At 52.7% G+C, this 15,499-nt stretch overlaps 2 protein-coding genes across 4 annotated transcripts; both read left to right on the forward strand.

Moving 5' to 3' along the window:
* Positions 1-251: 251 nt before the first annotated feature.
* Positions 252-7,725, forward strand: LOC116993524 (GDNF-inducible zinc finger protein 1-like). 3 transcript variants are annotated; one of them, XM_033054219.1, is made up of 8 exons: positions 252-469; positions 870-1,034; positions 2,313-3,209; positions 3,786-4,778; positions 5,587-5,681; positions 5,924-6,091; positions 6,531-6,688; positions 7,129-7,725. In XM_033054219.1, exons 3-8 carry the CDS (start codon positions 2,314-2,316, stop codon positions 7,432-7,434), a joined length of 2,616 nt encoding a protein of 871 aa, XP_032910110.1. In that variant the 5' UTR covers positions 252-469; positions 870-1,034; position 2,313; the 3' UTR covers positions 7,435-7,725. The 3 variants fall into 3 exon arrangements, with proteins under 3 accessions (XP_032910110.1, XP_032910113.1, XP_032910111.1); XM_033054222.1 differs by having other exon boundaries at positions 252-376; XM_033054220.1 differs by lacking the exon at positions 252-469 and adding an exon at positions 574-680.
* A 135-nt stretch (positions 7,726-7,860) lies between these two features.
* Positions 7,861-15,349, forward strand: LOC116993525 (GDNF-inducible zinc finger protein 1-like). Its single transcript, XM_033054223.1, has 6 exons — positions 7,861-7,967; positions 9,242-10,446; positions 12,460-12,554; positions 12,807-12,974; positions 13,437-13,594; positions 14,235-15,349. The coding sequence occupies exons 2-6, from the start codon at positions 9,257-9,259 to the stop codon at positions 14,595-14,597; spliced, it is 1,974 nt and encodes a 657-aa protein (XP_032910114.1). The 5' UTR covers positions 7,861-7,967; positions 9,242-9,256; the 3' UTR covers positions 14,598-15,349.
* Positions 15,350-15,499: the final 150 nt, after the last annotated feature.

The raw sequence follows: 15,499 nt of genomic DNA on the forward strand, positions 1-15,499 counted from the left end.
GTATTTAAAAGGGCGTTCCCGAAGGAACCGTGTGCTCTTGGGACATTTTAACCCTTTGCTTTATGTGGGTCTCCTGTTGTCTTTTTATTCAACCTTTTAAATGTTACCAGGACAGTGAAACGTGTTTTTCACACCAGTATCCACACGGATATCCCAATATCCTTACGGATATCCCAGTATCCTCACAGATATCCCAATATCCTCACAGATATCCCAATATCCTCACAGATATCCCAGTATCCTCAGATATCCCAGTATCCCCACGGATATCCCAGTATCCTCAGATATCCCAGTATCCACAGGGATATCCCAGTATCCACGCTAGGAGAGGCTGAGGAGCGAACCGCGCTGTTAAATCCCCTGAGGACACACCGAGGTCACTTCACCAGAGGAAAACCCGGCTCTTTTCTTTTTTTTTTTACTTTTTGAAAGCGTGAAAACAACTTATTCCCAAAACGTTCCGGGAGTGGTTTGTATTATTTTTTTTTTTTTTTTTTTTTCGGATTCGCGCGGATTTAAGGCGGGGATTGCAGCTTTAAATGTTTTTTTTTTTGGTTTTTTTTAATTTTTCTCCCGGCTCTGCGCGAACGCGCTGCCCGCACCCAAGATGGCGGCGGCGCAGAGGGGCTGAGGCGCTGAGGCCGCGGCCGCCATGGCGCTGTCGGGCGGGAACCGGCTCGGTAAGGGCCGCGATGGAGCCCGGGAAAGCCGGGAATCACGCCGGGACAGCCGGGAATCATTCCCAGGGACAGCCGGGAATCATTCCCAGGGAGAGCCGGGAGCGTGCGCGGCTTGTCCCGCCCAGCGATTCCCGGGTGCCGCGGTGACTTCCTCCTCGCGTCCTGACTATATCTCTGCTTTTCCCGCAGCTTTTCTCAGGTGTCTGGATCCAAATCTCGTGGCCGCACTCAAAATCCAGAAGATGATGCCTTGATTGCACGAGGAGCAGCGCGGCGCGGCCACATTCCCAGATTTTCATCGCGTGGATGCTGAGAGTTCCTCGGGGGAGGAGCTTTGCCGGGGGTCTCCTGAAGGTAACGTGGTTAGGGAGAAATACAAGTTTTAACAAAAAAACAAAACAAAACAAAAAAAAAACCCGCAGCCCCCAAACTTTAGGACTTTTGGATTAATTTTTTTCCTTTTTCCTTTTTTTTTTTTTTTTTTTCCTGGAGCACAAATTGAGATTTTTTTTCAGGAGAAATTGGGGATTTTCCTGGAGGATAAATAGAGACTGGGGTGGGTAAATGGAGATTGATACTGCACAAAAAATAGGGATGCTCTGGAGCGTAAAGTGGCGTTTTCCAGGTGGATAAAATACAGATTTTTTTCCAGCAGGTAAATGGAGATTATAAAAATACACAAATACAAATATTTTTTCGGAGATTCACGCCGCTGTTGGGCTTTATTTTTTAAAGGAATTGTACCAGTTCCAGCTGTACTAATTCCAGCTGCACTGATTCCAGTTCCTCATCAGGAACTCCATAATTTACTTGAAATACGGTTTGAGTTTTCCATCAATTCTGATGCAATTAAAGTGTCTTTGCAAACAATCTCTCAGATTAATTATGCTTTCTGCAAATCTTGCGCACGTGTGCTCATTTTTGAAGCATTTATTCCCAAAATTGCCCGGGAAAAAACTGGAAAGAAGTTACAAACAAACCCATAAAACAGGGAGGAAATGGGGTTTTTGTTTAAATCCTTGGAGTGAGTGTTTTGGACACTTAAGGATTTGGCAGCACTTTGGAAAACTAAAGATCAGCTTCCAAATGGGAACAAAAAATACAAATCTCTTTTTTTTGGCGGTAATTGATGGATTTGTGGCAAGATGCTTCAGTTGCTGGGGGAGTTTAATCCAGAAGCAGCTGAACTCAGAGATGATCTTGGAATTTATCTCTCCCATCGGGCTCCGTGTCAGATCCTGGTGTTAGAGGAGCTCCCAAGGGAGCGCGGATCGGGCTCTTATCTCAGATGGGAATCTCAAAAGGAGCAGTGGGAAATTAGCACGAGCTGCTCCTATTGATTCCTCTGAGCACTGCACACAAAGCAGCATTTCCTGCTGGGAAACACAAAGATGGGCTGGAAGCTGCTGTGGATTTTGAAGCTGAACCTCTGGATCTGCAGGCTGAGGTTCCCCATTCCACATGGGAACAGTCGGCAGGTTTTGGGTTGGGAGCGTTGCAGAGATCCCTGCTGGCTGTGGGAATTTCCCAGTAGGAATCTGGATGTGAGCAATCAGTTTCCAGGAGAATTTAGGCGGAATTTAGGAATATGTGCCCATATTCATCCCAACATTTCTCTGTTTCCTCTGGCAGGATGGAGAAGAAGAAAATCCTGATGAAGTCCAAAGCTGCTGCTCCCAACCTCCTGAGGGCTCTGCATTCCCTGTACCGGCTGGGGCTGTTCTGCGATGTGACAGTCCTCACCCAGCACCTGGGAATCCAGGAGGAATTCCTGGCTCACAAAGCCGTCCTGGCTGCTTCCAGCAACTACTTCAGGGGGCTTTTCCTGCACCAGGAGATGCTGGACGCCCCGAAGTGCACGGTGACCCTGCAGGACATCTACACCGAGGAGTTCAACTCCTTCCTGGAGTTCGTGTACACGGCTGAGGTGGAGATCGAGGTGGGGAAGCTGCAGCGGATGAAGGAGATCGCGGAAAGGCTGGAATGCAAGGATCTGCTGGACATCTGCGAAGAAGTGAAGGTAGAGGACAGGAAGGGCTTGGATTTGAACCTCCACCTGAAAGGGCAGAGGGATGAAAATGGGGGGTCACAGTGGCCTCCCGTCCAGCAAGAGGAGAACCCCAGGAGCTCTTCCCAGATCATGGCGATGCCCATGCAGAGGAGACTTTGGAATAGGCAGAAACATAAGGAGCTGCTGCCGGGCTATGAGCTCACTGGAGGCCAAGCAGGAGCCGTGAAGCAGGAGGCCACAGATTTTCCAGCCCCAAAATCCAGGCCAGCAAAGCCACCCAAGATGGATTCCCGAAGCAGACCGGGTGTCGCCAGCCTGCAAAACAAGGATGGCCGCTCCCTCCGCGGGACGCAGGAGCCGAAGAAGGAATCCCAGGTGTGTCCGTACTGTGACAAGGCCATCAGCTCCAAGCGTGGCCTGGCCCTGCACATCCGCACACACACCGGGGACAGGCCCTACCACTGCCAACGCTGCCCCGCCAGCTTCGCCCACGGGGCTGCCTACACCTCCCACCTCAGGTACGGCGCTCCTGGGAATGCGCTCCCTCGGCATTCCAGGATAACTCATTCCCAGAGTCCTCCCTGCCTTAGCTCCAGAATTCCTTGGATCTGACTCAAAATGTTGTTGAAATCGGGATTTTTCTCTTGGCCTCACGGTGCGGGTGACTGGATTGGGGTCTCCCAGATGGGGAATTTAGGGAATTTCCTGTTGGATTAAGGGGGACTTGTGCAACCAGATTTCTCTGGAATCCTCAGATTTGGGGTTTTAAATCAGAATTTTAATGCCTTCTGTCTGGGCATTCAATCTCTGGTTTAATTCCGTAATTTCACGGCCTGGGAGGAAAAGTCCATCCTGCATTCCTGATTAGGTGAAAAATGCAGATCTTAATGAACGGAGGCGTTTTAATTGCCTTTAATTATCTGGTCCAGCTCTTCCCAAACTCTCCCTACTTGCAGGCTTGCCAGACATGCTGGGAATTTCTTAAATGGTGCAAAGAGCAATTCAGAGGAAAGGACTCTTCCCCCAAGGCCTGAATTGAAACAATTAATGAGTTTCAGTTAAACTTAATTGAAGTTGTGCTCTGTTTTTAACAGGAAAATCCATGAGTCTGGGCAAGAGAGGAAACTCCTGCCTGTCTGTTGGATGGTGGTTCCACCCACGAGCCATGACAAAGATCCCAACAGAGAGACTTGGGATGGGACACCAGAAACCTCAGGGTATGGGGAAGACCCCGGGAATCCATCTGCTGCTGAAGCAGAAAGGAGCAAGGAGCAAAAGGAATTCCAGGAAGGTGAAGAAGGGAACAAAGCTGGAGGTGGAATGAGTGTGAAGGGTGAGGAGCAGGGAGACTATGACACAGGATCCTCGGAAGTGGAAGGAAGCAGCGACAACGAGGAATGTTCTGAGGAGGAGGAGGAGGAGGATGAAGCCTCAGCAGAGAAGGAGAGCAGAGAACCCAACGCAGGAGGTGGAGTGAGTGTGAAGAGCGAGGAGGATCAGGGAGACTATGACCCAGGATCCTCAGAAGTGGAAGGAAGCGAGGACAGCGAGGAATGTTATGAGGAGGAGGAGGAGGATAAAGCCTCAGCAGAGGACACCAGAAAATCCAAAGCAGGGTCCAAACCAAAGAAGGGCAGTAAAAGTGCAGCCAGGAAGAAATCCACCCGCGTGATGCACTGCGACAAGTGCCAGGAGCAGTTTGTTTCCTGGCAAAAGTACGTGGCTCACTGCCGGGATGTGCACCAGAGCCTGCCGGGCAAGGCATACCGCTGCGAGGAGTGCGGCAAGGCCTTCGCCAGCTACACCAGCTGCAAGGAGCACCGCGCCTGCGTGCACAGCGACGAGAGGCGCTTCTCCTGCCCCCTCTGCCAGGCCACCTTCAAGAGGAAGCGGGATGTGAAGACTCACATCATGAGGAAGCACGAGGGCAGGATCAAGCGGCCGCTGTGCTCCATGTGCGGCAAGATACTGAGCTCCCCCACGGCGCTGGTGTTCCACATGCGCACCCACACCGGAGAGAAGCCCTACGAGTGTACCGTGTGCCACGCCAGGTTTGCTCAGCCTTCCCAGCTCAAGATCCACACCAGGTCAGCTTCCAGGAACGCCGGGGTCTGGGGTGCAGCGGGATCCGTGATTAATTCCCTTGCGCAAATTCGGTTCCATGTTGCATCTCCCGCGGTCGGGATTTCGACATGGATGCCCTGTCCAAACTTGCAAGGGATATCCGTCATTTGGGACAGGCTCTGAAATCCCACGTCGCCCCTCAGTGATGAACAATGAGTCAGGGATGCTGGAGAAGCAGATCCTGAGCCGTGCTTGCTCTTGGAGCAAGGAATTGCCATGGGATTTCATCTCCATGTGTGGCTCCAAGTCCGTGCTGCTCAGCTCGAGCTTGACGGGATGAATTGTTCCCCGGTGGTGTCTGTGCTGGTTGTGTCCTCTCCCAGGACAGGGTGAATCATCCCATGGAATTTCCCAACTTTCTTCATGATAATCTTTAACCCTGACAGCTCAAAATCAGGAATGACTTTGGACGTCAATCCTGTTTGGGTTGGACTAAGTTAAGGCCAAACATTAGGCTCAGATTTTTCTGATTCTCTGTCATTTTCCCTTCTTTCTCCTTTCCCATGCTCTGAGCTGTGTGGAAGAAAAAAAAAAGGTGGATTTTGTGGGGCCTGAAAGTGAGGAAAAGGTAAATTTTTAATGGGAATTTCAAATTTTAAATGGGAATTTTACTCCCAGAGCATAGCGCCTGTACCTGGAAACACTGAGTTTTCTGAGGGAGCAGAATTTCCTTTTCCCACCACATTTAAAACCCAAACATCGTTTCAAATCCAGTATTTCAGGGATTGAGACCTAATTAATTGCTAATCACTGGTGGTTTGTCCCCATTAGATCCCACACTGGGGAGAAGCCCTACGTTTGTGAGGAGTGCGGCGTTTCCTTCGTCGACAGAGGAAAACTCAACAGCCACAAAAGGACACACACAGGTGGGAATTAAATATTCCAGGAGGGTTTTCCCACCCCTTTCCCATTTTATTGCTGTGACGTGAAATAAGTGCCCTTTTATATTTTTTTGTAACTCGTGGAAGAGTAGCCAAGTATCCAGGAAGGAATTCATAGAGATAGAAGGACTTGTAGCCAGCCTGATTTTGTCATTTGCAGACCAGCCCTGAAGCACAAAATTCCTGTTTTTGGGAGAATTCCCGGTGTCTGGTTTGTGTTCCCTCAGGAGAGCGGCTCTTCAGGTGCGACGTGTGCGGGAAGCACTTTGCCACCAACGAGTACCTCAAGTGCCACAAGCGCTGTCACCTGGGAGCCAAACCCTACAAGTGCGAGGTCTGTGGGAAAACCTTCGGCCTCAGAGCCTCCCTGGTCCAGCACAGCAACGTCCATGCAGGTAATTCCAAGGACATTTCATCCCGTTGCTGAATTCGGGGATCCCGGAATCGTTGGGGTTGGAAGAGATCTCCAAGGTCATTGAGTCCAAGCTGTGCCCAATCCCCACCTTTTCCTCAGCCCAGAGCACTGAGTACCATGTCCAGGCCTTCCTTGGACGGCTCCAGGGATGGGAATTCCCTTGGGAAGCAGAGCTTGTCCCGACCTTGGCTCATGGGAGCCAAAAACTGAGGCCTGGATTGTGCAGCGTGGCACGTGTTGGGAAATAATGATCATGGAATGGCTGGGATTGGAAGGGACTGAAGGGATCATCCCATTCCACACCTCCCACTCTCCCAGGTTGTTCCAAGCCCTGGATGCTTCCAGGGAAAGGGCGGGAGAGCCCGCCGCTCTCCCCCAGCCACCTCTAACCGCGCGTTTGCCGGGATTGTCATTCCCAGAGACCCGTCCGTATTCCTGCGAGCAGTGTGGGAAGGCCTTCACTCAGCAGGGAGCTCTGCGCCGGCACCAGCGCATCCACACCGGGGAGAAGCCCTACAAGTGCAGCGCCTGCGGAAGGGCCTTCACCGACATGTCCACCCTGCGCCGGCACGTGGTGGTAGGACATTCCCACGGGATCTTCCCACTCCCTGCTCCGTGCCAGCGCCACTGGCAGCAGGAATTTCCAGCCCTGGGGAGGGGCTGGGGATGAGTGTCAGGGCAGAGCAGTGAGCTGGAAAGCGCTGAGCTCGGCTCTTCCCGGAGACCTCCAGGTCCTGGAAGCGGCAGCGAAGGCGGAGCAGGAGGTTCCCTTCCAACTCCAAGCCAGTGTTTTGCCTGCATGCTGAAATTCCAGCTGATTTTGGAAGCGTTCCATGGCAGCCGAGCCAGAAATTCGGCACACAGTTGGCAAAAGAGCCTTGTTTGCGTTTGAGCTGAGGCCGGGAGCGCAGGATCGCGGGGTTATCCCAAAATTGTTGGATTTAGCTGTGGATGAAGTGAAATATTTGGCAGTTTTTCCTGTTCCACTCCCTCTTTTTTTTTGTTTGTTTTCCCCAGGTCCATGACCGGAACGCTCACTGGAAAAGCTTCGTGATCGACCTCACACAGAAGAAAGAGCACAATTGGTCCAAAATCGAGACTGTAGCGCAAGTGCAGCCAGGAGGAGATCCCGGGCCGGAAGTTTGGTCTGTTCTCCACGGGGAACTTTATAAACCAGAAAGTGCTAAAGCAGCAGCAGCAGAAGCAGCAGCAGCAGAAGAAGAAGAAAAAGAAGAAGAAGCAGCAGCAGCAGCAGCAGCAGCAGATGTGACACCTGCCCCTGGGGACACCGGGGACACTGACCCCTCCCTTTTGTCTTTGTAAAGCCCATTTGAGCCCCAAAAATGGGCGGGTTGAGGCCGAATGGTGGGAATTACCCTTTGGAACGCAGGGAATTGTCCCCTGCCATCACTGCAGCTGCCTCGGGAGCTGTGCTGCGGGTGGTAAAGGGTGTTTATCCCGCTGAAATGTTTGCATCTCTGTCCAGAGGTCTACTTCTCCCAAAGCTGTGGGAACATCCCATTGGGAATGGGCAGGGCGGGGTGTGCATTTATACAAACACAGCGCGCTGTAAATCCCCAAGCTCTCCTTTAATAAAGCTGTCAGTGCCGCCGAGCCTGTCCCTCCTTCACTGCCCCCGATTTCCCTGGGGAAAATGCCGGGAATTTGGGAAGGCCGGGGTCGGGCTAGGCCGCGTTGCCTGGCAACGCGCGTCGCGCTCGGTGACGTCACTTCCGGGGGTCGCGGCGCGTCAACGCTTCCGGCCGCGCCCGGGGCTGAGCGGCAGAAGGGGCCGGGAGCGAACCGGGAACCAAACAGGAACGGGCCGGGAACAAACCGGGAGCGGGCCGGGAGCCGTGAGTGCGGCAGCCATGGCGGGCTGGCCCCGCCCTCCTTCTTTTCCTCCTCTTTTTCCGCCTTATTCCCCCCCACCTCCTCTTTTTCCCCGCTTTTTTCCCTCCTGTTCCACCCGCTTCTTCTCCCATCTCTTTTCTTCTGCGCCCCACCTTCCCTTTCTTGTTTGCCCCCTTTCCTCTCCCTTTTTTATCCTCCCACCGCAGCACTCCAATGGGATCCAGGGTGCTTTGGGATTGGAAGTGGGCACTGTAGGCAGCAGCCTCCTGGGAATCCTCTCCCCATTCCACTTTAGCCTGGAGTTTTCTGTCTTTTTCCTGTCAGTTTTTCCCTCTGGAAGGGGAGGTATTCCTGGGAAACGGACAGTGCCCAAATGGGAATTAGAGGAGTAGCTGTGCAATAATACCAGGAGCAGTTAAAAATCATTTTATCGGGGTAAAAAAGTGGCGTTTTGGTGTCGCTGGTTGTGTATAAGGCGTTGGGTGAGACATCGCGTAATTCCCAGGAAACTGAAGGAAATTCCTCAGATTCTGTCAGGAACAGGGTTAGATCCACAGATTCCTCAGAGCACCTTTAAATCCACAGAAATCTGGTTAGTTCTGGGGTCAGACAGTTGGGAAAACACCGCAGAACTCCTGCTCTGTTACAAATTGGAGCAGCTTCAAAACATTCCCGGGAAACAGGGCCCGATGGAAGGTTGGAAATGGGCCTGCAAGAAGTGCAGGCTGCGAGTCCATTTGGAGGAGTTCCCATTATTTTTTTTGGATTTTGGGTGTGTGAAGATGATTAGCTGTCACGTAAGAGTGTGGGATTTCATGTGCAAAGCATTTTCAGGCAGTTCTTTAGGACTGAGGTTAACTTTGGCTTAATCTCGGCTTCCTTTTATTGCCTGCTGAGGCCAGGAATCATCCCTGAATTCCAGGTGTCTGGGCTTGGATCCAGCCCTGTCCCAGCTTCTGACAGCCCAGAGGGTCTCATGGAAAATGAATGTTGGGATTTAAGCTCAGCTCCATGGTTTTGGTGAGGATTTGGAGGTCCGAGGTTGGATTAAACCATCTCGGAGCTCCTCCCAGTCCTGATGATTCCATGGAATTCAAACCCCAAAGGGTTTCATGGAAAATGAGGGCTGGGATTTAAGCTCAGCTTCCCTCTCTCCATGGTTTTGCTGGGGATTTGGAGCTCTGGATGGAATCACCTCGGAGCTCTCCCCGGCCGTTCCGCGCAGCTCCAACTCGCGGAATTCCGCCGGCCTGACGCGGGCTCTCCTTGTTCCCAGGGAGGAAGAGGCAGGATGGAGGGCACCCCCGTGCTGCTGGAGTCCAAGTCCTCCCCCATCAACCTGCTGAACGAGATGCAGCAGCTGCGGCTGCTGGGCCTCCTGTGCGACGTGACGGTCAGCGTGGAGTACCAGGGCGTGCGCGCCGAGTTCCCGGCGCACAAGGCCGTGCTGGCCGCCACCAGCAAGTTCTTCAAGGACGTTTTCCTCAACGAGAAGCCCGTGGACGGGCCCTGCAGCAGCGTGTTCCTCAACGAGGTGCAGGTGGCGGATTTCGCCTCCTTCCTGGAGTTCGTGTACACGGCGCGCGTGGAGGTGGAGGAGGACAGGGTGCAGCGCATGCTGGAGATCGCCGAGAAGCTCAAGTGCCTGGATCTCTCCGAGACCTGCTTCCAGCTCAAGAAGCAGATGCTGGAGTCCGTGCTGCTGGAGCTGCAGTGCTTCTCGGAGTCGCAGAATTCCGAGGAGGAGGAGGAGAGGGGCGCCGCGCTCCAGCGAGAGCCCCCAGGTTCTCCTGAGGGCAAGGAAGGACAAGGGAGAGCCGAGGAGAAGGCGGACAAGAAGAAGGAGGCGCCCGAGGCTCCTTACACCAAGATCCGCAGGGCGAGCGGGCGGCTGGCGGGCAGGAAGGTGTTCGTGGAGATCCCCAAGAAGAAATACACGCGCACGCTGCGCGAGCAGGAGGAGGAGAAGCGGCCCGAGGGCGAGCAGAGCCCTGGCAAACCCGAGGGGATCACGGTGAAGGAGGAGGACAGAAAGCGGCGCAGCGGCGGCGCTGGCGGCGGCGCCTCCTTCAAGTGCGGCACATGCCAGAAGGAATTCCTGTACGAGAAGAGCTTCCTGAAGCACGTGCAGCAGAGCCACGGCGCGGCGCCGCCCGAGTTCCGCTGCGAGACGTGCGCGCAGACCTTCGCCAACCGCTGCAACCTGCGCAGCCACCAGCAGCACGTGCACAGCAGCGAGCGGCGCTTCCCCTGCGAGCTCTGCGCCAAGCGCTTCAAGCGCGGCAAGGACGTGCGGCGCCACGTGCTGCAGGTGCACGAGGGCGGCGGCGAGCGCCACCAGTGCCTCCAGTGCGGCAAGGGGCTCAGCTCGCGCACCGCGCTGCGCCTGCACGAGAGGACGCACACCGGGCACAAGCCCTACGGCTGCCCCCAGTGCCAGGCCAAGTTCTCGCAGCCCTCGGCGCTCAAGACGCACATGAGGTACGGGCGGGAAGCTGCCTGGGAGCGGGAAGCGGGGTTTCCCGGATCCTCTCGGGGCTTCCCGATCCTCTCGGGGCTTCCTGGATCCTCTCGGGGCTTCCTGGATCCTTTTGGGGCTTCCCAGATCCCTCTTTTCTCTTTGAGGGCTTCCTAAATCCACGTTTTCTCTTTCGGGACTTCCCAGATCCTTGCTTTCTCCTTCAGGACTTCCCAGGTCATTGTTTTTCTCTTTCAGGGCCTCCTAAATCCCTGTTTTCTCTTTCAGGGCTTCCCAAATCCTTGTTTTCTCCTCATGTTGGATGCAGCCTTCAGAGCCTCCCACATTCCTGTTTTCATGTGGGGTGCAGCTCCCAGATCCATGTTTTCTCTTTCAGGGCTTCCTAAATCCCTGTTTTCTCTTTCAGGGCTTCCCAGATCCATGTTTTCTCCTTCAGGGCTTCCCAGATCCATGTTTTATCTTTCAGGGCATCCTAAATCTCTGTTTTATCTTTCAGGGCCTCCCGGGTCCCTGTTTTCTCTTTAAGGGCCTCCCAAATCCCAGTTTTCTCTTTCAGGGCTTCCCAGGTCCCAGTTTTCTCCTTCAGGGCCTCCCAAATCCATGTTTTCTCTTTCGAGACTTCCCAGATCCCAGTTTTCTCTTTCAGAGCTTCCTAGATCCATGTTTTCTCCTTCAGGGTTTTCCAGATCCATGTTTTATCTTTCAGGGCCTCCCAAATTCCAGTTTTCTCTTTCAGGGCCTCCCAAATCTCTGTTTTCTCTTCCAGGGCCTCCCAAATCTCTGTTTTCTCCTCATGTGAGGGTTCAGCCCTCAGAGTTTCCCAAATCCCTGTTTTCTCTTCCAGATCCTCCCAAATCCCCATTTTCTCCTCATATCCAGGTGGGATTCCTCCAGCACATCCTTAGAGTCAATACAAAGACAAAGTTTGGAAATATTTGGGAAGGATCTGGCAGGGTTTCCAATGGGGAAATGCCGGATTTGGGGGTGAAGGAGGGAAAATAATGGATCTGGGAACAGGAGGTGGCATCACCAATGTCACCCACACACAGCTGGGTTTTATCTGTCCAGGGTGGTTTTGTCAGGGAAAAAAATCATCCCTGACGGGTTTTAATCTCATTTTGTCAGTATTTTATCTACCTCAGGGCATTTGATAAGGGAAAAAATCATCCCTGAGGGATTTTATCCATTTTATCTTCCTGAGGGCATTTTATCAGTAGACTCTGAGGGATTTGAGCTGATTTTATCCCTTTTTTGATCTGTCTCAGAGCAGAGCCCTTGTCATGAGGGGAAAAATAACCTCTGAGGGGGTTAACATGATTTTATCAGTTATTTTACCTGTCCCAGGGAGTTTTTATCAGGGTAAAAATCATTTCTGAGGGACTTCAACCTGATTTTATCAGTTACTTTGTCTGTCCCAGGGCAGACATTTTGATCAGGGCAAAAAAATCATCTCTGAGGGGCTGAGCCTGATTTTATCAGTTTTATTTTTCTGAGGGTGTTTTTCTCAGGGCAGGAATCAACTCTGAGGGGCTCGAACCTGATTTAATCCTTGTCCTGTGGTAGAGACAATTTTATCCGAGTAAAAATCATCTCTGAGGGGTTTAAATTGGTTTTTATCAGTTATTTTATCTGTCCTGGGCCAGAGACATTTTTATGAGGGGAAAATTCTCTCTGAGGGGTTAAACCTGATTTTTTTTTCAGTTCCCAGAGCCCTTTCAGGAATTTTGGACACTGGGAACTCGATGCTGCTTTGGTTTGAGTCTGGTGGGGATTTCTCATCCTTTGGGGGATGGATTTTGCCACGTGCCTCTCCAGGAAAAGCAGCCATCCCAAACCCCCTGGGAATCTTTCCGTCACAACCTGCAGAGAATTTTCCAAATTTAATTTTTCTGCGTTGAAAAATTCCATTTTTTCCCCGTAACATTTTTGGATGTGGGCGTCCGTCCAGCAGTGAGGGTCCATGGGAATGAGGGGAAGGCTCATGCTGGAGCTGGAAAATTCCTTTTTCCTTGCAGGATCCACACGGGGGAGAAGCCCTTTGTGTGTGACCAGTGTGGGGCCCGCTTCACCCAGAACCACATGCTCATCTACCACCGGCGCTGCCACACAGGTGAGGCTGGAAAACTGGGAAAACCCAACCCCACCCATCCCAGGGAAACTGCTGCCTTCAGGAAAGGCTGCATTTTTATGGATAAAACCAGAATGTTGTCGTCTCTCAGGTGGGATTTGCCTGTGAAAGGTTCCCATGCTGTTAAACAAATTGGATTTTGGGAAGAAATTTTCTGGGGGGGGCATTCCCAAAGCTCTGCTGGTTTAATCCTCCTTTTTTTTTTTTTTTTTTTTTTTTTCCCACCTTTTTTAGGGGAAAGGCCCTTCATGTGTGAGACCTGTGGGAAGAGCTTTGCCTCCAAGGAATACTTGAAGCACCACAACCGGATCCACACGGGATGCAAGCCCTTCAAGTGCGAGGTTTGCTTCCGGACCTTTGCCCAGCGGAATTCCCTGTACCAGCACATCAAAGTGCACACAGGTAGGGTTACACATCCCTCACCACTGCACTGCTCCAGCAAGGAATTCTCAGCCAGGCTTTTCCCTCCTCCCGCTGGTCCTGAGTGATGACAATTCCCTGGAATGCTTCCACAGGCTGTGGAATAATAATAACCTGCCAGGAGCTTGGTGACAGAGGGTTTAGCTCCAAGGGTTTATCCAGGGAAGGGGGAAAATGGGATCTGTTTCCAAACAGGGAGGCTGTGATGTGTTCAGAATGATCCCAGGCCTGGGGGCTTGCTCAGAGAATGCTTGGATTCTGGGCAGGAAGGGGAAAACCATGGAAAATCCATGGAGAAGCACAGCTTTATGGGGCTGGGGGGAACCTGCTGCAGTGTGACAACATTTGCAGCACCAGGGAGTTTTCCCTGCCATCCCCTGGGGATTGCTGGGTGTTCCCAAGCAGAGCAGCAGGGAGTCCCCACATTCCTGTGTTCATTCCCAGGGGAGCGGCCGTACTGCTGTGACCAGTGTGGGAAGCAGTTCACGCAGCTGAACGCGCTGCAGCGGCACCACCGCATCCACACGGGCGAGAAACCCTTCATGTGCAACGCCTGCGGCCGCACCTTCACCGACAAATCCACCCTGCGCCGCCACACCTCGGTACCATCCCCATCCTGGGAGCAGCTCCCACATCCCTGGGGTCACCTCGGCACCATCCCCATCCTGGGAGCACCTCCCACATCCCTGGGGTCACCTCGGTACCATCCCCATCCTGGGAGCACCTCCCACATCCCTGGGGTCACCTCCCCACCATCCCCATCCTGGGAGCAGCTCCCACATCCCTGGGGTCACCTCGGCACCATCCCCATCCTGGGAGCAGCTCCCACATCCCTGGGGTCACCTCGGCACCATCCCCAATCCTGGGAGCAGCTCCCACATTCTAGTCCCATGAATTGACAGGTCAAGCCCAGAGCAGGTTTCTGGTTCAAAGTGATGGAATGGGATTTTGGGAAGGAATTCTTCAGTGGGAGGTTGGGAGGGTGCTGGTACAGTTTTCCCATAAAACTTGTGGGTGCTGCATTCCTGGAGTTGTTCAAAACCAGGCTGGAAAGGCCTTGGAGCAGCCTGGGATGGGGTTGTCCCTGTCCATTGAATCACCTTCAAGGTCCCTTCCAACCCAAACCATTCCACAACTCCAAAACAAAAGCATCAAACACAAGCTTAATCCAGATTTTTCCCATCCAAACATTTCCTTGTCATCCCATACCCAACCTTCTGTCTCCTGGCTGTTCCTTTGCAGATCCACGACAAAAACACCCCCTGGAAATCCTTCCTGGTCATCGTGGAAGGAGCCGCCAAGAACGACGCGGAGGGGCACAAAATGGAGCTTCCCGACGAGGAATACCAGGTGTCCCCCAAAATCCCAGAAAAGCTGCTGTCCTTCCCAGAGAGCAGCCCCTACCAGAGCCTGGTAGCAGTCCCAGGAGCTGGGAATTCCAGCATGGACTGTAAGGCCTCTGGAGTGCAGGAAGCCCTGCTGGGGGAGCTGGCCATGCTCCACGCGCAGACGGACTCGGGCCAGCCCCAGCTCCATGCCCTGGTGAACATGAATAATTTGGGATTGCCTCCTGCTCCTGAGGCTGCACCCCTGGGACAGTCCTAGGCCTGAGGGAGGCTGCTGGTGGGAAGCTGGGAAGGAATTCCTTCCCCAGGGTAGCACCACTCCAGGGAATTTTTGGGAGCTCACAGTTTGTGGGGGTGGCTCAGGTACCTTGGTGGTGCAGGTTTGTTTTCCAGGGAATTCAATGCCACACGGACAATCAGGAGAAGCCACGTTTCTCCATGACATTTGCTGCGTTTTCCCCAGTGGAATTTTCATCCAGGAAAGGTCTGGCTAAATTTGCTTTTCAGTAATTGTTGGTTTTTCTCTGCTTTTGCCAAAGATCCCAAAGAGTGGGAGCAGCTTTGGAGTTCCAATCCAGGAGTTTTGCAAAAAGGGGGCAGGTGGCAGCCAAGTGCTACTTCCTTGGTTTTACAATTCCATGGAAACTGAATCCTGTCCTCACCTTCCAGCTGCTCCAGCTCCCATGGAATTGGGCACTTAGGAGACCAAAACATCTCCTGGAATAAAGTCTGGAAAAGGAGCTGTGTTGGGAAAGGCTCAGTGCAGAGGCTTCTCCTGCTCCAGTTTAGGATTTGGGGAATTTCCCCAGGGCAGGGAAGGAGCCTTGGAATGTTGTCCAGCTGGGCTGACTCCTGGTTTTTCCACAACAGCAACTCAGTGCTATGGTTTAATGCTTCAAACCTCGGGATGGGCTTCCCAGTGTAAAATCCCACAGCTTTTTCCATTCCTTTGCCTGTCCCTGCAGCATTCCCACAGCAATTCCTCAGCTGGAGCTGTGAGCAGAGCCGCTCCTGAGTATAAGCTGCATTTCCAGTTTGGGAGAAAAATCTTAATTAGTCAAAATGGTGCGGCTTGTATTCATGAAATTACTGTAAGCACAATCCAGCCTTGGTGAGATCCAGCAATAAAGACCCCCCCACCTGTGGCACAGAGCTATTTTT

This window comes from Catharus ustulatus, chromosome 3 (assembly GCF_009819885.2).
Source record: "Catharus ustulatus isolate bCatUst1 chromosome 3, bCatUst1.pri.v2, whole genome shotgun sequence".
Lineage (NCBI taxonomy): Eukaryota > Metazoa > Chordata > Aves > Passeriformes > Turdidae > Catharus > Catharus ustulatus.